This window comes from Pseudochaenichthys georgianus, unplaced genomic scaffold, assembly GCF_902827115.2.
Source record: "Pseudochaenichthys georgianus unplaced genomic scaffold, fPseGeo1.2 scaffold_475_arrow_ctg1, whole genome shotgun sequence".
Taxonomy (NCBI): Eukaryota; Metazoa; Chordata; class Actinopteri; order Perciformes; family Channichthyidae; genus Pseudochaenichthys; species Pseudochaenichthys georgianus.
In genome coordinates, this window is record NW_027263039.1 from 195269 (window position 1) to 219932 (window position 24664).

At 45.6% G+C, this 24664-nt stretch overlaps 1 protein-coding gene across 13 annotated transcripts in view; it reads left to right on the plus strand.

Moving 5' to 3' along the window:
* Window positions 1-17117, plus strand: part of eya1 (EYA transcriptional coactivator and phosphatase 1) — a 127125-nt gene extending 110008 nt beyond the window's left edge. For 9 of the 13 annotated variants that reach the window (XM_034078742.2, XM_034078738.2, XM_034078736.2 and 6 more), the window contains 7 exons: window positions 8905-8963; window positions 9054-9214; window positions 9709-9823; window positions 10701-10822; window positions 14267-14367; window positions 16811-16858; window positions 16952-17117. In XM_034078742.2, coding sequence (XP_033934633.1) covers window positions 8905-8963; window positions 9054-9214; window positions 9709-9823; window positions 10701-10822; window positions 14267-14367; window positions 16811-16858; window positions 16952-17032 — 687 coding nt within the window. In that variant the 3' untranslated portion in view covers window positions 17033-17117. The remainder of the gene's footprint in view (window positions 1-8904; window positions 8964-9053; window positions 9215-9708; window positions 9824-10700; window positions 10823-14266; window positions 14368-16810; window positions 16859-16951) is intronic. The other 4 variants (XM_034078743.2, XM_034078749.2, XM_034078745.2 and 1 more) reach the window with 1 other exon arrangement.
* The last annotated feature ends 7547 nt before the right edge of the window (window positions 17118-24664 follow it).

The following is a 24664-nucleotide window of genomic DNA, read 5'->3' on the forward strand; positions in this document are numbered from 1 at the left end:
CTCTCTCCCTCTCTCGCCCTCTCTCTCCCCCTCTCTCTCCCTCCCCCTCTCTCTCTCTCTCTCTCTCTCTCTCCCTCTCCCTCCCTCTCTCTCTACCTGTGCTTTGTTTGGCGCCGTGTTTGAATTCCGTGTCTGTTCGAGCACAGATTGTGGATCGGTGGAATGAAGTGGAGTTTTTTGAAGAACTCTCCCTTTGTTACCCACATCCTGTGTTTGACCCCCAGGTAATCGCAGCCCCCTCCTCCTCTTCCTCCTCCTCCTCCTCCTCCTCCTCCCTGTGGTGGGAACAGAGGAGGAAGCTTCTGGGGGTCACGGGCCGCGGGGGGATGACAGTAGTGGCGGTATTGAGAACCTGCGAACCATGGATGAGTCTTTTTCACATGGCATTAGCCTGTAGGTCAGGAGGAATGCTGTGATGACGGCTGTTATCGCTCACACTGAGGTCTGACCACCCACCCCCTCCCCACAGCTCACCTGAGGGAGAGGGGGGCCGCTTGTTTCCATCAATGGAGAACGGGCGGGGGCCCCTCTGGGCTTCCACCTGCAATACGTCGCTCAAAGAGTCGCTCACCAACCAGGAAGAGACTCAAAGTGACTGCAAGGAAACATTAACATAGACTCGAAAATAAGCAAAATGACCACAGACAAAAACAAAGTTACCCAAAGAGACACGATCTCTAAGAATGTCCTAAAAGACTACTGACGGGGTCTACCGGGCACAGGTCCAGGGGCTCAAAGTGTCAGAGCCCCTATGGCCTTCAGCTACCAAATGTCACTCAAGCAGACACACGGCATCAAGGAAGAGGCTCAAAAGGCGCGTTCACACCGCAGTACTTTTCCCACTTTAATTCTGAATTGTTGCGTTCACACAAGAGACGGAACTAAAATTAGTTCATGAAAACCTTTTCACCCCTTTTCCGTCCCTGCTCTCTAGGGGGGGGGGAAAGGTTCCTATGTCTGATTGGCTGGGCGGATTGCAAACCACGCCCCGTAAAACTCCCAAAAAGTGTTGTGAAGCCGCCATTTTATTATCCTCGCATTAGCATTATTAGCATTAGCATTAGCCCAGCGCAGAAACGCAGAGAGACTAACTTATGGCAACACAAAATAAAACATGGGAGCGGTGGAGATGAGGAGGTGTCGGCGTCCTGGCGATTTACTCGGAAGGCTTCAGTAGAAGCTGCTGGGACTCCCAGCAGCTTCTACTGAAGCCTTCCCCAACTCCGGGGACTTCCGGCCGGGGACTTCCGGCCGGGGACTCCGGGGGCAGTATACGCCGTGAAGTGGTTTGCGGCCTGCCAGTAAACCCAAAGCAGAAGAAGAAGAAGAAGTGACGTCAGCGGCTTCATTTGCCTCATCCTCCCCCAGGGACTTATTCCGGTGTGAACGCGATCTGTACTTAGTTCATGAACCTTTGTGGGAAAAGCACTGCGGTGTGAATGCGCCTAAAGTGACTACAGAGACATGCAACACAGCCGCAAAGAGACACGAAACAAGTACCAAAAGACTCAAATTGAAGAATGATCCGGCAATGCTCTTCTGCTAAGTATTGCATGTGTGACTCTGAGCTTCACGGGGAACTCTCAGTGGTTCGGAAAGACGGTCCTCGTGAGTAACATGCGTGGTCTTTGTCCTCGTCCTCTCGGTCCTGATAGCAGTCAGCACTCGGAGCTACAGGAAGACTCGGCGCTGATTGCTTACTGACGGATGCCCCGGGAACAAAGAGGGCTCTGATAGCTTCCTCTCCTTTCCAGCGGAGGAAGAGAGAGTGAAGGATGTCGAGATGGAGGCATCCTGTCTTCAATTGTTGAGCATTTTTCCTCGTGCACAGATAAAAGCTGTTGGGAGATAAAAGGCAGGAATGCGGGCTGATGAATTCAGCAGAAGGACCCAGTGTTTGCATAAGGAGTAATTGCGACGGCTTCTGGTTCGAGGGTCTTCGCTCCTGAGGACAGTAGGAGCATCTGGAGCCAGTTAGCGGTGATTGTAGGTTTTAGACAGACCACTGTTTGCTTGGTGAGGCGAGATCGGGGGGATTCGGTGGGAAAGACATGTTCAAAGAAACTCTCCGACTGCCCCTCAAACTGACACTGACGAAATGAAAGGTTGCTCATGGTAATCTAAATATATCAGGCGCTTTAAAGGTGGGGTAGGTGAGGTTGGAGAAACCGGCTCGAGTGCGCTAGAATTTGAAAATACACGACCGGAAGAAATCTGCCACTTCCTCTCAGAGTCCCTCCCCCAACTCACACGTGACCAATGAGGGCACGAGATAAGTCTGTGCCCCGATGGAAGGCTGACAGGCAGGTAGGCCATCCAGTTACTTTAGCCGGCTCAGATGATTGGTCGTGCTTTTCACAGCGCCACGGCTTCCACAGATGATATTTTTTATAGATTTGTTGTCAAAGCACTTCAGATATTCATTGCTGTCGGGATGTTAAGAGCATTCCATGGAATATAACAACAAGTGTACCTCAAGCCGGTTTCTTAAACTACCTTTAAGTCAGGGGTGTCAAACTTAATTTCATCGTGGGCCAGATTAGCATTATGCTTGCACTCAAAGGGCCGGTTGTAACTATATAAATATACATATATAAATACATAATATATATATGAAATAATGTATTATATTATAGTATTGCCTCTGCATTGGCGTTTTATTGGATAGGGTAATAACTTCATAATTAACTACGTCTGAAAGCCAGAAGTCTCTTCAGTGCGCATGTCACAAAATGAGATGCATTGTGGGATGTATGGATGGTAGTTTATTTACAACGTGCTTCTGTAAGATAAGATAAGATGGACCTTTATTAATCCCTGTGGGGAAATTCAATAGTTTAACAGCAACAGGGTGAAATTGAAAAACAGGACCGCAGATTCACACAGATGAATACAATTAAGGAGAAATGAATTAAAATGAACATATATAGATAAACTGTAAAGTGGCATGTAACCGTATAATAAACGCATTATATTCTTTGCAAGCTCTTGTGGGCCACATAAAATGAAGTCGCGGGCCGGATTTGGCCCCCGGGCCTTGAGTTTGACACCCCTGCTTTAAGTGATTGGGAATCATTTGTATTAAGTCCTGCATGTTTGAAACACTGGAATATTTAACACTTAAACTACAGGGACATCCACGTTCGGCGCCTTTTCACACATCATGCAATGGCAATGTCGGAAGTGGCTCTGGGACAGTCCAACCGACGCGAGTCACGCAACAGATATGGATTGAAACCCGCATAAAACTCAACAGAAGAAGAAGAAGACGGGGCGTAGCTGTTGGACATATCTCCCAGCATGCTCAGCTTCACAAGTTCATAAGATTTCTAGATGAAAATGTTTTACAGTCGAGTGGTTGAGAAGTCTGACTTTATATTGCATCGTGCAGATGTTTCTAAACCGTTGTCGCGTAAGACATCTTGAGGTGCAGATGCTCTCGTTACGTGTTCAAAGATCCAGTTCTATCATTAGCCGATCTCGTGATCTTGTTTCCCTCAAACAGACGTAACTCTTCACGTTCTTGTCCCTGCAATGTTTTTCCTTGCATTCACGACAAACCCGTTCCGTGTTTTCCCGTACATGTCGCTCGGTGTTGAGGTACGACATTGGAGATACAGATTCCCCACGAGATAAATCAACGCTCCCAATCAAAGGAGAATCTGCATTTTAGAAAGTGCTGACTGACAGAAACACGTGTTCTTGGCTTGTTGTGCGTTCTTCAGATCTGTTCCACGTAACTCTATTTATTAGCATTTCAAAACATATCCATCCAAATATGCTGGAGTGACGTTGAAAAACCCGGTAACACTTTACGGTAAGGGTACATTAATCATCATGAATCCGTTCACGTAGTTATAGTATCAGTGGTATCTCATGCAAGACTTAATGCAGGAACAATACCTTCATCAATGCATCAACTAGGGTTTCTCAATAATAATAATAATAATGCATTACATTTTTTATTAGAGCGCTTTTACAGCTGCTCAAAGCGCTTTACAAGTACACATTACACATATTAGACATGTAGCCGAGGCGGGATTCGAACTGGAGTTCACCAACGCCCCTTGATGACCAACGCTCTAACCGCTGCGCCAAAACCACCGATCATCATGTCTTCTGGGTTATTAGTGAATCTTCTTCATACGGATCTGCAGTTATAAAGGACAGGCCAACGAAGTGACCGGGCACAGCAAGGTGGTGTATCGATGAGTAACTCCATCATGACTGGGCCCCTTCCAATAAAGCGTTGGCCCGGTCGGTCGGTCGGTCGGTCATAGGCAGATCCGTATAATAATAATAATAATAATACATTGCATTTCAAAGCGCTTTTCCAGGTGCTCAAAGATGCTTCACAGTGGTGATAAAACATGATAAAATAACATTTAAAAAACAGCAACACAGCATAATTCACAGATTAAAAGCCAGTCTGAAGAGGTGTGTTTTGAAAGTGGGGGGGTCGGCGCAGTCTCTGATGTGTTGTGGGAGGGCGTTCCAGAGGGTGGGGGCAGCGATGGAGAAGGCTCTATCGCTGAAGAAGACATCACTGATAACCCAGAAGTCGTGATGATTGAGAAACCGTAGTCGATGCATTGATGAAGGTTTAGTTCCTGCATTAAGTCGTGCATGAGATGCCATCGATACTATAACTACATGCATGACTTCATGATGTACCCTTACCTTAAAAACTCCCCCTCCTCACAGTTCCACTCCACGGCGGTGCTTAACCTGCACCGTCCGCGACTCTGTGGTGTTTACGAGGCCGTCAGAAGTGCCTCCTAATGAGTGTGTGTGAGGCGGACTGCACCACACACACACACACACACACACACACACACCTCCTCCTCCTCCAGGAAGCGACCCCAGCTGGGAGCAGTAATTCTGGGAGCGTTTTTTCCAACAACCCCCTCTTTTTATTCGCGGGAGAACGTGGAGCTCTCAGCTGTTAATTAAGCGATATAACTCCTCGTGATTAGAGAACTACGAAACACGCAGAAACAATTCATTTCACTACGCTATTAAAGTGTATTTTTCTGGGCTGTTTTTGTTGAGGTCTCGTGTGTTTATTAGCTCTGTGGATTCGGAAAAGTCCGTGAAAAATCATTCATAATCAGGCGGGCCATTACAATACGCAGTTCGGGGTCGTTACGGAGACACGTTGATGTGGTTTCGGGTCGTGTTGGAGCTCCGGAGCAAACCGTCAGACTCTGAGAAACACATGACAGAGGAAAGGAGCTATTGTCATCAAACAAGGAACCAGGAGACAGCGTGCAATTAGCCAATGATACCAATTACTGGATAATGGAAGCATGCAAAAGGAGAGGCTTAGTGCACTTCTTGTTTTCCTGAACACACACTCACTACTTAAGGATTTAAACACGCCCCTGGCTTCGGTTGCATCGGAGGATAATCTGCAGACATAAATTATCCTTACGTTTGTCTTCAAGCCGGGACAAATTGCTGCTTTCTTCGTCTATTAGAGATCGGCTGGCGAGTGTCTGGAAACAGATTATTGGGGCTCCAAGTGAGGTCGCTTTGGATTCCTCCCCCCTTATCGGGGAGGGGAGAGGGGTCAAGGGGTCGAAGTCTTTTCCTCTTTGGATCTCGAGGCTTTCTGGGAGAGGCTTGGCGAGAAAATGGCTGCATTAGAGCCGGGGTCCAGGGTCAAGATTTTAATTCTGTTAAAGAACAGCTGGTTTGAGTTTCTCCCCCCCTCTCTCTCCCCTCCTCTCTCTCCCCCACAAATCCAGGGAGATGAAAAATTTGTTCAGAGGGGAACCAGTAAAATAAAAGAGGTTTACAGTCCAAAGCCCTTACCCTTACCCTGCTCCGGCATTACAGAGGAATGCAATAACGTCAGCGTTTGGCCGCGCTCACATCGACTTAAAACAAGGAAGTCCTTTCTGGGTTTTCCCGTCTTAACAGCCGGATGAGACTTAATTAAAAGCTTAAAAAATCGGGAGGGATTTTTCGCAGGAATTCTCGTCTTTAAGCTTCAATTTCCAGGATAAATTATTATTTCACACGTAACTTTAAACAGGTGAGACTGGGCTTTTTGTTGGGCTTTTAGAACTCTAGATTAGGACGCAGCGAAACCGATCACATTTATCTCTTGAGGCCACACGTAGCTGCTCAGAGTGGGAAGTAGTGGAGTGCAAATACTTCGTTACACTTAAGTACATGTTTCTGGTATCAGTACTTTACTCCACTACTTATTTTTCTGAAGACTTTTTACTTTGACTTCTTACATGTTGAACTCAAATACCTGTACTTTCTACTTCTTACATGTTGAACTCAAATACCTGTACTTTCTACTTCTTACATGTTGAACACAAATACCTGTACTTTCTACTTCTCACATGTTGAACTCAAATACCTGTACTTTCTACTTCTTACATGTTGAACACAAATACCTGTACTTTCTACTTCTCACATGTTGAACACAAATACCTGTACTTTCTACTTCTCACATGTTGAACACAAATACCTGTACTTTCTACTTCTCTCATGTTGAACTCAAATACCTGTACTTTCTACTTCTCTCATTTCCCAAACAGCTGGTTCCTTTAGTCTGAATGACATTATTGTTCTATTGATATAAAGGGAGGTCAGGTACTCTTTAAAACAGCTGCTAGCTATGGGTACTTTCTACGGAAGTACACTTCAAAGTTCTTTACTTTCACTTGAGTAAAGAAGTGTAGTCAGTACTTCTATTTTCACCAGAGTATTTTTAAACACGAGTATCTGCACTTCTACTTGAGTAAAGGATGTGTACTCTTGCCATCTCTGTCTGAATGCCAAGGCAGGACGCTGTGAGGGGGAGGAAGAGGGGGAGGAAGAGGGGGAGGAACCTGCTCCCCTATAAACGGAAAACTAATAACAGATTTTTCGTCTGCTTTCTGCTGCTCTCTGGCTGGCTGCTTGGCCCCGAGGCCGTGTTGCTGTGTGGCGCAGCAGCAATCAGAGGTCATAATTTCATTGGCGGTTAGCATCAGGTTCAATTTTTCTAGTAGGTTACATTTACCAGAAAGTCTGGATTGTGTTACTGCGTACCGGAGGAATCAGTGCGGAGCTGCAGAACGCCTCCACCTTTCCAAGAGGCTGCACCCCCACAGGGAACACATGTTTAGAGATGCACACACACACACACACACACACACACACACACACACACACACACACACACACACCAGAGATGACAACAGTACACACATCCTTTACTCAAGTAGAAATACAGATACTCGTGTTTAAAAATACTACCAGCTGTTTTAAAGAGAGAGAGACAACGTTTCCATTGGTCCCTCTTCTTTAGAGAAGACCAGGAAGTGATGGATACACGGATCGTGTTATAGTACAGGTATTTGGGTTCAACGTGTAAGAAGTAGAAAGTACAGGTATTTGGGTTCAACGTGTAAGAAGTAGAAAGTACAGGTATTTGTGTTCAACATGTAAGAAGTAGAAAGTACAGGTATTTGAGTTCAACATGTAAGAAGTAGAAAGTACAGGTATTTGGGTTCAACATGTGAGAAGTAGAAAGTACAGGTATTTGAGTTCAACATGTGAGAAGTAGAAAGTACAGGTATTTGAGTTCAACATGTAAGAAGTAGAAAGTACAGGTATTTGAGTTCAACATGTAAGAAGTAGAAAGTACAGGTATTTGAGTTCAACATGTAAGAAGTAGAAAGTACAGGTATTTGAGTTCAACATGAGAGAAGTAGAAAGTACAGGTATTTGAGTTCAACATGTAAGAAGTAGAAAGTACAGGTATTTGGGTTCAACATGTAAGAAGTAGAAAGTACAGGTATTTGAGTTCAACATGTAAGAAGTAGAAAGTACAGGTATTTGAGTTCAACATGTAAGAAGTCAAAGTAAAAAGTCGTCAGAAAAATAAGTAGTGGAGTAAAGTACTGATACCAGAAACATGTAATTAAGTACAGTAACAAAGTATTTGTACTCTACTACTTCCCACCTCTGATACACACACACACACACACACACACACACACACACACACACACACACACACACACACACACACACACACACACACACACACACACACTATGAATGCCAAGTCTCCTCGTACTTCCTTCTACTGTATGTATATATATCGCTGCGCGCAGACATCGCTCTCACATGCCAACCCCCGGAGTGTTTAGAGTTTCTGGATTGAGCCCTAATTGCTTGTGTCTGGTATATCTTTAGACCCCTCTAGTGGCAGCGCTCTGACGAGGAGGAGCTCACTTTGGGTTTGCACAGATGAAGAGAAGTGGTGTAAACAGAGAGAAAGTCAAGGCGGAGAAGATTGAGGGTAAAAAATGCAATGTTTCCACTTAAAAATGTCCAAAAGAAGGAGCTGTGAGAAGTCTTCCAACACGATGGAAAAAGTTGAGAAATATGTCTTTTTTTATCGTCTACACTACACTCACATACGAGAAGGATGGCGGTACCTCCTTCTCGTATGCATCAGCTGCTAGTCACTCTCCTAAAGCGGCTTCTTATCCAGTTCTTATCCACATTTTAACTCTTCACATTTTAGATCTTGGTGCTTTTTAACTTGGCTGAAGGTTTTTGGTGATGGGATGTTTGGATGGGACGTTATGAGAGAGGCAAGCTGAGCTAATGTTAGCTTCTTTAACGTCAAACTGCTTCCCTTACTGTGTTCTGCAGGACTTCCCAGTGGGTGCTTCCCATTCTGCCACCATACGTCTAAATACAACAGACTTTTTTGTTATTTTTATTGAGCGTTTAAGTCTCGCATGCCAGAAAAAACACAAATTCCTGTATAAACATATTATTTCTCGACCTGAAAACATGTGTGGAGTGTCCTTCACCAAGACAGAAAGCCCTCCTTAACGATGTGTGTATCCTACAGTACTCAATCTGTTATTCTGTGTGTTGCAGGAGTGTGACCAGGTCCATATCGACGACGTCTCCTCCGATGATAACGGCCAGGACCTGAGGTACGGCGCTTTCGTCCCACGTATTCAGAATAAACCGATCCCTGTGCTTTCTGTGCTGACGGAACCGTTCTTTCTTTGTCTTCCTCTCAGTACGTATAACTTCGGCGCTGATGGTTTCCACGCAGCGGCCACCAGCGCAAATCTATGTCTGGCCACAGGCGTGCGGGGGGGCGTGGACTGGATGAGAAAACTGGCCTTCCGCTACAGAAGAGTAAAAGAAATCTACACCACCTACAAAAATAACGTCGGAGGTAATCCCCAACATGCAGATCTGTGGAGGAGAAAGTGTGTGTGTGTGTGTGTGTGTGTGTGTGTGTGTGTGTGTGTGTGTGTGTGTGTGTGTGTGTGTGTGTGTGTGTGTGTGTGTGTGTGTGTGTGTGTGTGTGTGTGTGTGTGTGTGTGTGTGTGTGTGTGTGTGTGTGTGTGTGTGTGTGTGTGTGTGTGTGTGTGTGTGTGTGTGTGTGTGTGTGTGTGTGTGTGTGTGTGTGTGTGTGTGTGTGTGTGTGTGTGTGTGTGTGTGTGTGTGTGTGTGTGTGTGCTGGTATTCTTATATATATGTGTGTGTGTGCGCGTGTGTGTATGCTGGTATTCTTATATGTCTGTGTGTGTGTGTGTTGGTATTCGTATATGTGTGTGTACGGTCTAAAAGCACACATGCCGCACCACTTGGTCAGGGTGAATTTTGTAAATTTCAGCGGTATTCGGAGTGCCGGTCCAACCCAAACAATGTTCCCCTGCATTTCAGGTCTGCTGGGCCCGGCCAAAAGAGAAGCCTGGTTGCAATTGCGAGCAGAAATTGAAGCCTTGACGGACTCCTGGTTAACACTGGCACTGAAAGCACTAACATTAATCCACTCAAGGTAGGACTCCACGGAGGAAAGTTGTACCCAGTCCCACACCGCACGTATATAAACTCACATGTGGTGTAAATAATTCCAGCTCCGAGGAAACGCCAGCGCTCTGATTTCTTATTTTGAGAGAGACTTTCCTTTGTCCTCCCTCACACTGATTTATGAAGCCGTGTGTCCCCAGAGTCGGAACCCAACGTGGAGACGTGCAGTTATTATGCTCCAATCTAAAAGATGTCAATCCGCTGAGGAGAAATATCACATCTCGCACTGTAACTTTTATTCATGTTTTATTATCTTTGCTTTTAAAACAAATTTAAATTCCATTTTATAATTGCTTCTTAATGCTCGTAACGTCTTCCATTTTTCATCACCAGGTAGATTGACACGTACGAGGAATTTGACTTGATGTCGTGGTGCATACATAAAAGTAAAACAAAAAATTAAATACACAGATAGAGAACTAGAAAAATATTAAAAATGTAAAGAATTATTAAAAAAAGATTCAAGTTAATACGAAATATAGTAGAAAATATAGTCTAAAATATAACAGTATTTACATGGAAATGGAATGGAATAAAAAAGGAATAAAATATGGAATAGAAATCGGCAGTGCTGTATAAATAAACTTGCCTTATATTATATGAAATTACAATGCATTACATGTATCTGATTAATCCAAAGATTCCCCCCCCCCACCCCCTTAACCTGTCTGCCTTTTTTCCCCTACTCCCCCCCCCCCTACCCGACTTGTAAAGCGACCTTGGGTTTCCTGAAAGGCGCTATAAAAATATTATATATTATTATTTATTATTATACCCCACGACCATCCCTTGATGCTTCCTTTTCAAGCTTTGACTTTGACTGATGAGTCTGTGTTTCTCTGCAGGTCTAACTGTGTGAACATCCTGGTCACCACCACGCAGCTCATCCCGGCGCTCGCCAAAGTCCTGCTCTACGGCCTGGGGATCGTCTTTCCCATCGAGAATATTTATAGTGCAACCAAAATAGGTACTGATTTGATGAATCTCTCTGCTTGTTGTTGTATGTGGAACGAGCAGACACACACCGTCTGAGAGACTCAAAGAAGTGACTGCAAGGAAACATCGACGACCACGGAGACATTAGAAGACAACTGAAGGAGGACGAGCAGAAAGGGGCGGAGAGAGACTTTAGAAAGGGGACGAACTCCCGCAACGAGACACAAAGCATTGAAGCCACCGTAGAAACAGAAGAACAGAGTGCGAGGACCCCGACGGCCTCCAACCGGCGACATGTCTCCAAAAACAATAATATGAAAACACGATGTCTTCACGTGAAAGCAGTCCAAACATCTGCCAAGAGAACAAGTGAGAATTAACGTGGAGAGAATCCTTGAACTAAGACGGGATATTTAGAGAAGTCTGATCTTGTAATCAGCTGGAGAACTCATTGAGAACTATATTCACCAGAATAGAGAACCGCCGGGACGCGTCCTGAAACCCGGAAGTGAACTCCTTCCTCCGTCATAAAGCGATGTCTCCACAGGACTTAGGAAAACAGCTGGAACTCAGGTCTGTGGTTGAGACGCATCGAAGAGACGGATCGCGTTTTGTTCAGCCGGATAATCTCCACATGTCTATTTTATAATTTCGAATCATAAATCTAGTCGCCAGAAGCGAAATGCTAACGTTATGCTATAAAGGAGCTACAGCCGGGTCGCTGCTTCAACGCCACGCCGACTTCAGATCCAGATTCAAACACACAGACTCTAAATCAGGGTACTCAATATTGGATCGAGGGCCGCCCAAGAAAAAAACGGAACACAAAATAATTCCAAAACAAATCCTTTCTTTATTGTACCAACCAATTACCGCAACTCGCGAGATGCCTAGTTGCCATGCAACCAGTAGTCTAGCAAACTTTCCACAAGCTGTCATTCCTAATTTAGGAATGACAGCCCAGGGGGCGCAGTTTCACCATTCTTAAATTCCATTCTAATTCTTTCTAGATACGACCACGGAGGATTAAAATACAACGCATGCATGTCAGCGTGTCGCATGAACTATCGCGGGCCGCCAGAAACATTTCCGAGGGCCGCCATTGGCCCGCGGGCCGCACTTTGAGAACCCCTGCTCTAAATGGAACGAGTTGAAGCGTCTGTCTGAACACTTTGCAGGAGGCAGGGACTCGCTTCCAAGCAGAACAGAAACTAACTTAGAGGAGTGTTCACGTGTTCGGCGTAATGACGGCCTCCACGACTTCTGTAGTCCCGTTCAGCCGCTCGGTGACAACCATCGTCTCTCAGACACGTCCACTCTTCAGAAATCACGGATTTAATGTCGTAGAACAAAACGTGATGCGTCTCTTCGTTGCGTCTCGTCCTCAGACCGTAGTTCAGATACTTTCCTAAACCCTACGGAGAGATCCCGTTGCTTTGTGTCGAAGGAACCGGACGTGGTAAAAATGCTAACTTACTTCCGGGTTTTAAGACGCGTCGCTGCGCTTCTCTGTGAGGAAGTGCTATAACATAAGCAGCAAATACTCAAAGGCTTCTGTTCCGATGTTAGTTTTTCTAGATTTTCTAATAAATCTAAATAAAAGATACAACTCAAATATCATGTTTCGACTCAACCAGATGAAGCATCGTCTAAACAAACCCATATCTCGCTCAGTGCTACTTCTGAAGTCAGCGGGTCGTATCAGGAGTACACACATCCTGACTCGACGTGTACGACTGGATGAATGTCTGTGAGGGCTTGTTGTTGTACTTCTCTGAGTGTAACGAGCAGCGACACACCTCTGTGTTGGGGTCGGAGACGCCGTCACCGGAGAGCGTTCATGTTCCCTTTCTGGACTAATCAGCCTGGGATTGTTTTCCTGCAGCGGGGCCTCCTGTTCAGGCTCCGCATGTGAAACCACTTCTGCACATTTATGTCCTTCCTCAGCAACAACACCCCCCTCTTTTTCGTCTCAGAATCTCCCCCGTCCTCTTCCTCCCGTCCTCCCCGTCCTCACTGTTTCAAATGCAAAGTAAACATCAAGCTTCGCCCCCGCTTCTTGGAGAGTTAAAGGAATAACTCAATTTCCCACTCCCGGTAACCTTGGGTTATTCAGAACAACTTTTCTAGCATGTCTCGATGAATCAGAAACACCCAGACGGAGGCCTCTCGTATTCCTCAAAGGCACGATGGCTAAGACGTTGGAAACAATCGATACTTTAGATAAAAGAAAATAGACAGAAATGTCCAATAATGTTTAAAAACAACAAGAGACGTCTGCCAGGATACGTGATCCCGAGCCAGGGGAAGGTCTAGAGAAATCCATACAAAATAAGAAAAGTCTTGATGAAGTGAAGTAAATAAAAGCAGCGTTTAACAACAACAACAAAGCATCTGTTAACTGCTCTTCCCTTTTATTAAAAACCGTACTTTTTAAAACGCTTCCACGGCTCGTTCATGCAAGTCCTGTTTTTTGTTGAAAGTGTTTTAAATAGTGCGCTTCTTCTCCTTGTTTGAGTTTCAATTTCATCGCGGGCCACATTCGCATAAAGGCTGCACTCAAAGGGCCGGTTGTAACGATATAAATATATAATATATGTATATAAAATAATGTATTATATTACATTATTGCCTCTGAATTGGATTATTATGGGATAGGATAATAACTTAGTAATTAACTCCGTCTGAAAGCAGAAGTCCAGGGCAAGTAATTGCAAGTCTCTTCAGTGCGCATGTCACAAAACAAGATGCATTGTGGGACATGTAGTTTATGGGCAACGTGCTTCTGTAAAGCGGCATGTAACCGTTTAATAAACGTATTATATTCTTTGCTAGCTCTTGCAGGGCCACATGAAATGAAGTCGCGGGCCGGATTTGGCCCCCGGGCCTTGAGTTTGACACCCCTGATAGAGGCCACTTGTATTCCTCAAATGCACGATAGCTAAAATGGTGGATGGCGATGGAAACCAAATGTACACAACTGTCCAATAATGTTTAAAAATAACAACAGCAAAGTCCCACACACAGTCGTGATGAATTGAAGTCAATAGGGGCAGCATCTGCTAACACACACACTTGTTCTTCACACACACTACTTCATTAAAAGATACTTTTTAAAACAGCTCGTTCATGCTAGTCCTGTTTTTTGAGTAAGAGTTTGAGTTCCCCCTCAGCATGTCAGAGAAGACCTCTTGAAGGCTTCAGGGTCCCTTTGGGGTCCTCTGCAGACCCCGCAGCACGCATCAGGGCCTGCAGCTGATTCTGGTCCGTTTGTCTCGGGGGTCTGAGCACCAGAGCAGGTCCTCTATCTGCTCTCGGATCTCATCAAGGATCCTCAAAGTGTTTACTCTGCTCTCCTCTGGGTGCGTGGTGTTTCTAAAGGGGGCTCTCGTCACCCGGCGCCTTTGAACCAACTCGTTTTGTTTGCACCCCCTGAACGCACCACTGACATCCCGCTTCTCCCCCTCTTCCTCAGGGAAGGAGAGCTGCTTCGAGAGAGTCATCCAGAGGTTCGGGAGGAAAGTTGTTTACATTGTCGTCGGAGACGGCGTGGAAGAGGAGCAAGGCTCGAAAAAGGTGAGACGTTCGGGGACGAAGCAGAAACACGGAAATAGTGGATTTCTCCTCGTGCGGTCACGGAGCACGAAACATACTGCCGCGTCTTAAGGACGAAACCAGCGCTTACTTTAATCCGCCGATCCTCTTATGAGGCTTCGAGACAAGAGAAAGTCTCAGGTTTAAAACGCGAGGGGGGAACCGGCACAACTATATGTCCGCTCGCTGAACGCGGTGTACGTAATGCTGAGCGAGGCCTTTCAGCCACATCGTAAATAAGAACGCTTAAATCATTGTTGATGAAAGTAGAATACGTGCGGCCGCGTCACGCCCGTCAGCAGACGACGCGTCCCACACGCCGACAGCGGGGCGGGAGAGAGGAATCCGACGAGGGCTTTTCCCCGTTTGGATGCAAAGCAAGCCGAACGTGTTCACTAGTAGACGACTCGGCGTATTCCTCTGACGGCCGCGGGGATTGAGAAGCCTCCTTTTTGTTTCTCGGTAAACAAGGAGACGAAGAAGACGGACGAGGAGCGAGTAGGAAGCTACCTCTCAGTGTAGAGTTATAGATCTGTACTTTGAGAGCTGAACACATACGGTCCTCGGGGGCCACAGAGATGCACGTATGCTCACTCAGCGTGGAGTTGTTGGAGTGTGACGGTGATGGGAGGATACGGCGTCTGAGTGCGAGTCCCGCGACACGCCGTGCGGTAAAAGGTTTCTGTGTCAACATCAGAGAGGACGTGGAATAACACGACGATTTCAGCCGTCAAGCGCCTCACGTCAGAGCTGACAGCGAGAGGAACTACAAACGCTCGTTCCTCTGAGAGCGCCGAAACAATCCGGTTGTTCCCGTCACCCGGCAGAGATAGCATCTGCCGCTTTCAAACGTGAGAGCAAAGACAGTTTACTAAACAAAAAGCAGAGAGCCGTTCAGGGGTCAGTGCAGGCGCTGCGGAGCGGAACATATTCCTGGGAGAGGCCTTACCTTTGATAAGGGGGAGAAAGGGGGAGGGGATGGGGGAGTAATGGGCTCCACACACTGAGGGTCTACCTGACAAGCTCCTTTCATGCTCGGAGACTCGGGTTTCCTCGCTCTCTGCCCGGCAACAGCAGCGCTCTCGCGGCCTCCCAAGCACACAGCCTGAGGGCGCAGCACTGAAACTGCACATTTGGGTTTCTTTGAAGCATTTATTGACTTTTTCTTTCAAGCATTTATTTAGAGGACATTACAAAGTACAGGTATGGATAATGTAGGAGAGAAAAAACAACAAAGAATAAAGAAATTAAACTTTTTTAACACTTTTTTATTGGATTTCTTCGAACAAAAATACAGAATCGAATATTTCCGTGTGTGTGTGTGTGTGTGTGTGTGTGTGTGTGTGTGTGTGTGTGTGTGTGTGTGTGTGTGTGTGTGTGTGTGTGTGTGTGTTGTGTGTGTGTGTGTGTGTGTGTGTGTGTGTGTGTGTGTGTGTGTGTGTGTGTGTGTGTGTGTGTGTGTGTGTGTGTGTGTGTGTGTGTGTGTGTGTGTGTGTGTGTGTGTGCTATAAGAAGGACTACAAACCATCATGGCACCCAGTAAAAGACTACAAACCCCACAGTGAGCAGGGTCGGCTTGACGGTTGGTGCCCAGGTGGAGCAGATGAGCTGATTGGCCCAATTAGAGAGCATAAAGGGGGAGGGGGGGGGAGGGGGAGGGGGAGAGAGAGGGGCTGGGGTTTAGTGTGTTGCACTGAAGAAGTTTTTGATGAGTTTGCTGTCATGAGGAGACGAAAGCTTAAGTAGGACGACGGCACTTCCTGCACACACACCTCCAGGCCTCGAGAGAAAAGACACTCCTCAATAAATCACTATAGAATCCCCTGGAGAAACACACGGATGATATGCTGTCACACACATCGACTGCTTGAGCTGTGAATGGACGCGTCTTAGTTCTGTCCCTGCGGGAAGACGGGCTCCAAATAAATGATGATACGACAAAACAAAAACATTTCTAATCTAAGTCTGAGGACTCAAACAAACACGGACTTTAACCCACGCAAAGAAAATCAAAGACGGGTCGAATGTAACTTATTTTAAGTACTTGAGTTACGGAAAAACCCTTACATTGAAATGTCGTTTGGAGAGAAAGAGAAGTGTAAGACGAGAGAAAGTACAACACTGACTATCTTTAAAAACGATGAAACGGAAGCACTGAATGAACGACGTAGCGTCCAGAGTCCGGGTCATAAGATGTCTACACCGTATGTGCATCAAGACATTTGAATCTGGAAGCACGTGAAGCCAGTTTCAGCTCCGATACACCGGGCGGCTCAAACGGGAATTCAACCCAGCGCAGAAAACGTATTTGAACGTGTGTAAAGTTCTCATCTGAATACACTGAGTACTGGGAGCATGTGAAGCCAGTGTCTTTGTCTCTGATCCTCAAACATCTCCAGTGTTTAAAGTTTTTATTTCTAATTAGGCATCTTCAGAAGCGCTCCAAATGACATTTCAATCTGAGTACAAAAAGGTAAATTAGTAGAATACGATGACACAGAACATGAAGTCATGTGAAGCCAGCATCCTTGTCTCTGACCCTAAAGGTGCTTTCTCTCTCCCCCAGCACAACATGCCCTTCTGGAGGATCTCCAGCCACTCAGACCTCATGGCCCTGCACCACGCTCTGGACCTGGAGTACTTGTAGCACTGCGGAGCCTCTTCCTCCACCTTCATCATCATCATCCTCCTCACCTCCTGCAGACAGAGCCCCCCTGTGGAGAGGAGATGGTGGATGTGCTGACACGCGGTCACACTTCGTCTTAACCCCGAACTCTTGTTTTTTTGTCCGTCCCTCTGGAGGTGGATTTACGGCGCTGCAGCTGCTCGCCATGGTTACTGTGAACGAGCCGCTCTCCGAGAAAGCTGTCAACGTGTTTTACGGCGACTCCGTTTGTGCCGGGACGTTTCGAGGTGTTCGCGCCTGCGAGGAGAGCCGCTCCACGTTAAACTAAACACTACTGGAGACGTCTCTTTCTGTCGCTCGACTTCTCCACGAGTCCCGAGCTGGTTATTTATGGGCGGAGACTTTTTGTGCGGGAAGGTACCTCGACGACACAAGACTTTCTACAAAGTACCCGCGGCGAGGAAGGAAGGAGAAAAGGAAAAAGGGGGTTTTCTAATAATTTAAGAAAATTACAACGTTATTTACAATGCTGAGACAATCGTGTATAGAGGAACTCTTTCTGTGTGTAAGTTTGTAATCACTGGACTATTCCTTCCTATATTCATGTAGGTATGAAAGGTGGCTTTTTCATTGAAGTTTAAACAAATATTAATAATGATAATAAAAAGGCAGGAGCTGGAAATGATGTGTTCACCGTGTGCTCTGTAAGCACGTGTAGGTTAATGTGTGATAAACCGTTGTGTCCAGACCATGGGTGTCGAGACTTCACATTTCGACTTTGACCAGAAAGGTCCTTCTGCGTTTCAGCCGCGTGCAGCCCCGTGTATTTAAAGTGAAACTGTCCCGCCGCCTGGGAGCCGCTAAACAACACATTTGAGATTCACAAAAGCAGGCTTGAATAGTTTTATTATATTTTATACAAGCGCTATAACAACTCTTGTACAGCGAGCGGACTTTTGTATGACGTAGTGTTTTTATTTTACATTCTGTGTCCCTTCTTCTTCTTCTTCTTCTTCTTCTTCTTCTTCTGTGGTGTCGAGAGAAAAGCCACTAAACCTGGGAGGTGTGTGAACAAACGGGACATGTGCTGCGACTGTGAATTTCTTAACGGGAACACACTCGCTGTGTTTCTGGCGTTTCCTCCTTTGCACATGATCACTGTCGGCCTTTTACATTTCATTTAGGACCCCCCCCCCCCACCCACACACACACACACACACACACACACACACACACACCCCGTCTTCTCAACACGTCTACACGTTGCTGCTAGATCACGGTGATGGTAGGTAAACTAGAGGAAATGTTTTATAGATTCATACAGCACGCTTTTTTTTATTATGTTGCATCATAATGCAAACTGGAAACACTTCGTGGCCTCATTGTGAAACGCTAAAGATTGTTGTGTCTGCAAAATATGTGTACAGATGTTTTTGACATTATTATTTGATTGTGTTTAAATTAATAAAACTGATTTGTGAACTGTAACACGACGCCCTCTGGTTTATTGCATCAAAGCTACGGTTTAATACTGAGGGAAATATCAATCATTTAGCGTCTCTCCTGCCGTGGTTCTGTCAGGCCCCGCCCCCAACACAAATAGTCACGTGATGGGCCAAGTTAACATTTATTAAAATACATCAATATGAACGTGAGCATTCCTTTGCTCGAGCAGTGATAATAAAACAATGCTCCTTAAGTCTGTGTGCTCAAAAGAAATATTACAATTGCGCAATCCCGTTTCTAGAACAGTAAGTTATAACACTTTGCCACGAGCCTGTTCTGCACGTGTCTTCAGAGCGGGGTCGCAGGCTCAGCGGCGGCGGCGGCAGAGAGGTTTCTTTTGGGGGTGCTGTGGGGTAGCTTGACGTTTCATAGAGGGTGCTCAAACATGTAGGGTTTCCCATGAAGGCACCGGGCGCTGCAGAGGAATGTCCTACTGCTACACTCCCCACGCGCACACACACAGTGTACCCGCGACTGTTACAATGAAGGCTCGGTAATCAGCTCACGGCATATAGGTGTAAACCGGGGTCACGTGCAGTTTTATAGGTGGTTTTTAAGATTTGTTTCTAAGTGAAAGCATCAATCTGGTGCACGTGGAGAGCAACATGAGAGATCTATGGAAACCTCTCAACACCCATTTGAAACAGAACTGGAAACAGATTTACTTTTTCTTTATGGATATTTTACAAATCACCCTTTTAAACTGTATTCTTGTTTTACTGTCATAGTTTTTCATTTATTTTTTTATAACTATAATGATCATATAAACGTGTGCTTCGGAAATAATTGTTTCCATTAATGGTGACCAAACCGTTTGAGACCTGAGATCACTTGGACTAAAGTGAACTATCTAACCTGGCCCGTGCCGCAGGCTGGTTCTGTTGTGATTGGTCAGTGATGGTTGGTGTCTGTATACGCTGGGATCCGGAGTCATGGATGATCCTGCGGTCCTGTGTCCTGGATCTTGAGGCGTGGCTGTGGTCCTGGATCATCGGTCCTGATGGATATCCTCGTGGATTCATTTTCCTGTTATACACACATGCATTTCCAAACATCTGGACTACCTATGTTGCAAATGTATTATCTTTTCAATTTACACACGGCATCTATTGCACGTCTGTCCGTCCTGGAGAGGGATCCCTCCTCTGTTGCTCTCCTGAGGTTTCTCCATGTTCCCTTAGACTGTGGGGTTTCTCTGGAAGTTTTTCCTTGTACGATGTGAGGGTCTAAGGACAGAGGGTCTGAGGACAGAGGGTCTGAGGACAGAGGGTGTAAGGACAGAGGGTGGGAGGTACAGAGGGTCGGAGGACAAGAGGGCTAAGGACATATAGTCTAAGGACGAGGGTCTAGGACAGGGTCTAAGGCAGAGGTCAAGGCAGAGGGTCTGAGACAGAGGTCTAGGGACAAGGGTCTGATGACAGAGGGTCTAAGGCAAGGAGTCTGGAGGACAGAGGGTTCTCAGGCAGAGAGTCTGATATCAGAGTGTCTTAAGGACAGAGGAGTCCGAGACAGAGGGTCTGAGGACAGAGAGTCTAAGGACAAGAGGTCTAAGGAAAGATTCTAAGGCTAGAAGTGTCTAAGTGACAGAGGGTCTAGGACAGAGGGTCTGAGGACAGAGGGTCTAAGGACAGAGGGTCTGAGGACAGAGGGTCTGAGGACAGAGGGTCTGAGGACAGAGGGTCTGAGGACAGAGGGTCTAGGACAGAGGGTCTAAGGACAGAGGTCTAGGACAGAGGGTCTAAGGACAGAGGGTCTGAGGACAGAGGGTCTAGGACAGAGGGTCTAGGGACAGAGGGTCTAAGGACAGAGGGTCTAAGGACAGAGGGTCTGAGGACAGAGGGTCTAAGGACAGAGGGTCTGATGACAGAGGGTCTAAGGACAGAGGGTCTGAGGACAGAGGGTCTAAGGACAGAGGGTCTAAGGACAGAGGGTCTAAGGACAGAGGGTCTGAGGACAGAGGGTCTAGGGACAGAGGGTCTGAGGACAGAGGGTCTAAGGACAGAGGGTCTGAGGACAGAGGGTCTAAGGACAGAGGGTCTAGGGACAGAGGGTCTAAGGACAGAGGGTCTAAGGACAGAGGGTCTGAGGACAGAGGGTCTAAGGACAGAGGGTCTGAGGACAGAGGGTCTAAGGACAGAGGGTCCTAAGGACAGAGGGTCTGAGGACAGAGGGTCTAAGGACAGAGGGTCTGAGGACAGAGGGTCTGAGGACAGAGGGTCTGAGGACAGAGAGTCTAAGGACAGAGGGTCTAAGACAGAGGGTCTGAGGACAGAGGGTCTGAGGACAGAGGGTCTGAGGACAGAGGGTCTGAGGACAGAGGGTCTGAGGACAGAGGGTGTGGTATTGTCATACTGATATTCTGTACACACTGTGAAGTCACTGAGATGAATGTAACATTTGTGATATTGGGCTATAAATAAACATTGATTGATTGATTGATTAATTAATTGATGTCCCGCCCCCTTAGCGCTAGCCAATAGGAGCGTGAGTGTTCGTTAGTGATGTCACTGGGTTCCGGAACTAAAAAAAAACACTTTAAATCAACGGGTGCAAAAACACAGGGTGAATACAGGTACTTAAGTGGACATTGTTCAACATTAAAGTATTTAAACGTGTTCATTTGAAACCCAAAATGAAAGTTTAAAGCTGCCGTAACATATATGTCCCGTAGATGAAGAAAAAGACTTTCTATTCTATTTTTTAACCCCTTTCCATAGTATGTTATTAATAGTGGAATATCTTTACTCTCATCCCCCACTGATGTCACAGGCCTCAGCTCCTAATCCCAGCAGGAAGCGAAGAGAAACTGGAGCTGGTCCGAGTCTAGACAAAACAACATTACTCCCCCACCCCAGATACAAATAACACACCTTTAAAACAAGCTCACATCCGAACGATAGAGACTTTTATATTTGAAACAACTTTATGCTTTTAATGCATTTCTTCTCTTAGGGCATTTTTCATGCTGGGTTTTCTTGATAGCCCCCTGACGCTTGTAATCGTCTCTTCCCTTTCCTCCGTGTGTAATAACATATCAAACCACTCCAAGTCAAGTTAGTTTAAATAACACATGAATATTACTTATGATTTCACGAGGCGGTTGCAGAACGTAAACGTATCCTGGACGGGAGCAGAAAGTGTCCGGCCTCCAAAACCACGTAGGAGAATTAAACAAGCGAGCGAAGATGGCAAAAACACATCCTTTACTCAAGTAGAAGTACAGATACTCGTGTTCAAAAATACTCTGGTGAAAGTAGAAGTACTGACTAAACTTCTTTACTCAAGTCAAAGTAGAGGCTTTGAAGTGTACTTCAGTAGAAAGTACCCATAGCTAGCAGCTGCTTTAAAGAGTACCTGACCTCCCTTTATATCAATAGAACAATAATGTCATCGTTAGCTAATGAATGTTTCCATGGTGACCAACGGCAACATGACAACGTTTCCATTGGTCCCTCTTCTTTAGAGAAGACCAGGAAGTGATGGATACACGGATCGTGTTCCAACCAATAGGCACGCAGTGACTCTAAAGAATAATGACCACGCACCAACACACATTCAGACTAAAGGAACCAGCTGTTTGGGAAATGAGAGAAGTAGAAAGTACAAGTATTTGAGTTCAACATGTAAGAAGTAGAGAGTACAGGTATTTGAGTTCAACATGTGAGAAGTAGAAAGTACAGGTATTTGAGTTCAACATGAGAGAAGTAGAAAGTACAAGTATTTGAGTTCAACATGTAAGAAGTAGAAAGTACAGGTATTTGAGTTCAACATGTAAGAAGTAGAAAGTACAGGTATTTGAGTTCAACATGAGAGAAGTAGAAAGTACAGGTATTTGAGTTCAACATGTAAGAAGTAGAAAGTACAGGTATTTGAGTTCAACATGAGAGAAGTAGAAAGTACAGGTATTTGGGTTCAACATGAGAGAAGTAGAAAGTACAGGTATTTGGGTTCAACATGTGAGAAGTAGAAAGTACAGGTATTTGAGTTCAACATGAGAGAAGTAGAAAGTACAGGTATTTGAGTTCAACATGTGAGAAGTAGAAAGTACAGGTATTTGGGTTCAACATGAGAGAAGTAGAAAGTACAGGTATTTGGGTTCAACATGAGAGAAGTAGAAAGTACAGGTATTTGAGTTCAACATGTGAGAAGTAGAAAGTACAGGTATTTGAGTTCAACATGTAAGAAGTAGAAAGTACAGGTATTTGAGTTCAACATGAGAGAAGTAGAAAGTACAGGTATTTGGGTTCAACATGAGAGAAGTAGAAAGTACAGGTATTTGGGTTCAACATGAGAGAAGTAGAAAGTACAGGTATTTGAGTTCAACATGTGAGAAGTAGAAAGTACAGGTATTTGGGTTCAACATGAGAGAAGTAGAAAGTACAGGTATTGAGTTCAACATGTGAGAAGTAGAAAGTACAGGTATTTGAGTTCAACATGTAAGAAGTAGAAAGTACAGGTATTTGAGTTCAACATGAGAGAAGTAGAAAGTACAGGTATTTGGGTTCAACATGAGAGAAGTAGAAAGTACAGGTATTTGTGTTCAACATGTGAGAAGTAGAAAGTACAGGTATTTGAGTTCAACATGTAAGAAGTAGAAAGTACAGGTATTTGAGTTCAACATGTGAGAAGTAGAAAGTACAGGTATTTGTGTTCAACATGTGAGAAGTAGAAAGTACAGGTATTTGAGTTCAACATGTAAGAAGTAGAAAGTACAGGTATTTGAGTTCAACATGTGAGAAGTAGAAAGTACAGGTATTAGTGTTCAAAAGTAAAAAGTCATCAGAAAAATAAGTAGTGGAGTAAAGTACTGATATCAGAAACATGTACTTAAGTACAGTAACGAAGTATTTGTACTCCACTACTTCCCACCTCTTCATGCGAGGAATTTTATTTCAAGCCACACGGCCCCCATTTAATATCAAGATGAAGTCTGTGTGTGTGTGTGTGTGTGTGTGTGTGTGTGTGTGTGTGTGTGTGTGTGTGTGTGTGTGTGTGTGTGTGTGTGTGTGTGTGTGCGTCAGGCTGGACAGAACCGCTCCACCGCGGGAATGTGCCGGCAGAATGAACCCTAATGTGCTTTTCCACTTCCGAACAGCTGAAAGAGTCGCAGCGTCTGAGGTCCAGAAAGGAGCTCTGTTCTCGTGATAAGTTTTCCTGATGCTCACAGACCTGGCAGACAAACTCAGACACACCAGACATTAAAGAAAGAGAAAGTGGGTGTGGGTGGCCACAGAGGGGAATACAACATAACAGTTGGATTGTGTCTGTTTGGCTGAGAATCCTCCAGCAGAACTTTTATTTTCATCGGGATTGATCTGCTAATGGCGTCCTTTAAATCTGCGTAATAACTGATAGAAAACAGCTCGTTTCTCCTGATCGTCCCTGTGACCTGGTTTCTCCTGATCGTCCCTGTGACCTGGTTTCTCCTGATCGTCCCTGTGACCTGGTTTCTCCTGATCGTCCCTGTGACCTGGTTTCTCCTGATCGTCCCTGTGACCTGGTTTCTCCTGATCGTCCCGGTGACCTGGTTTCTCCTGATCGTCCCTGTGACCTGGTTTCTCCTGATCGTCCCTGTGATCTGGTTTCTCCTGATCGTCCCTGTGACCTGGTTTCTCCTGATCGTCCCTGTGACCTTGTTTCTCCTGATCGTCCCTGTGACCTGGTTTCTCCTGATCGTCCCGGTGACCTGGTTTCTCCTGATCGTCCCTGTGACCTGGTTTCTCCTGATCGTCCCTGTGACCTTGTTTCTCCTGATCGTCCCTGTGACCTGGTTTCCCCTGATCGTCCCTGTGACCTGGTTTCTCCTGATCGTCCCTGTGACCTGGTTTCCCCTGATCGTCCCTGTGACCTGGTTTCTCCTGATCGTCTGTGTTCCAGCCACAGAGTCATCTGTTGCTTTGTGTTCACGTGTTTAAAGGACATTACATTGCTGTGAGCGAGCCAGTGTTAGCAGCAGGCTAGTTTTCAACTGCTGTCCTCGGCCAGATGTGAAATGACCACAACAAGACTCGAGACATAAAAACATAATTAAATAGAGTACAGCAGTACAACAATAAATACACAGCAGTACAACAATAGAGGGGAACTAAGACCTTGTGGTTCTGCTGTTTGAGTTTTTCTGCTGTATAAAAGTGCAGAGCGGGGGGG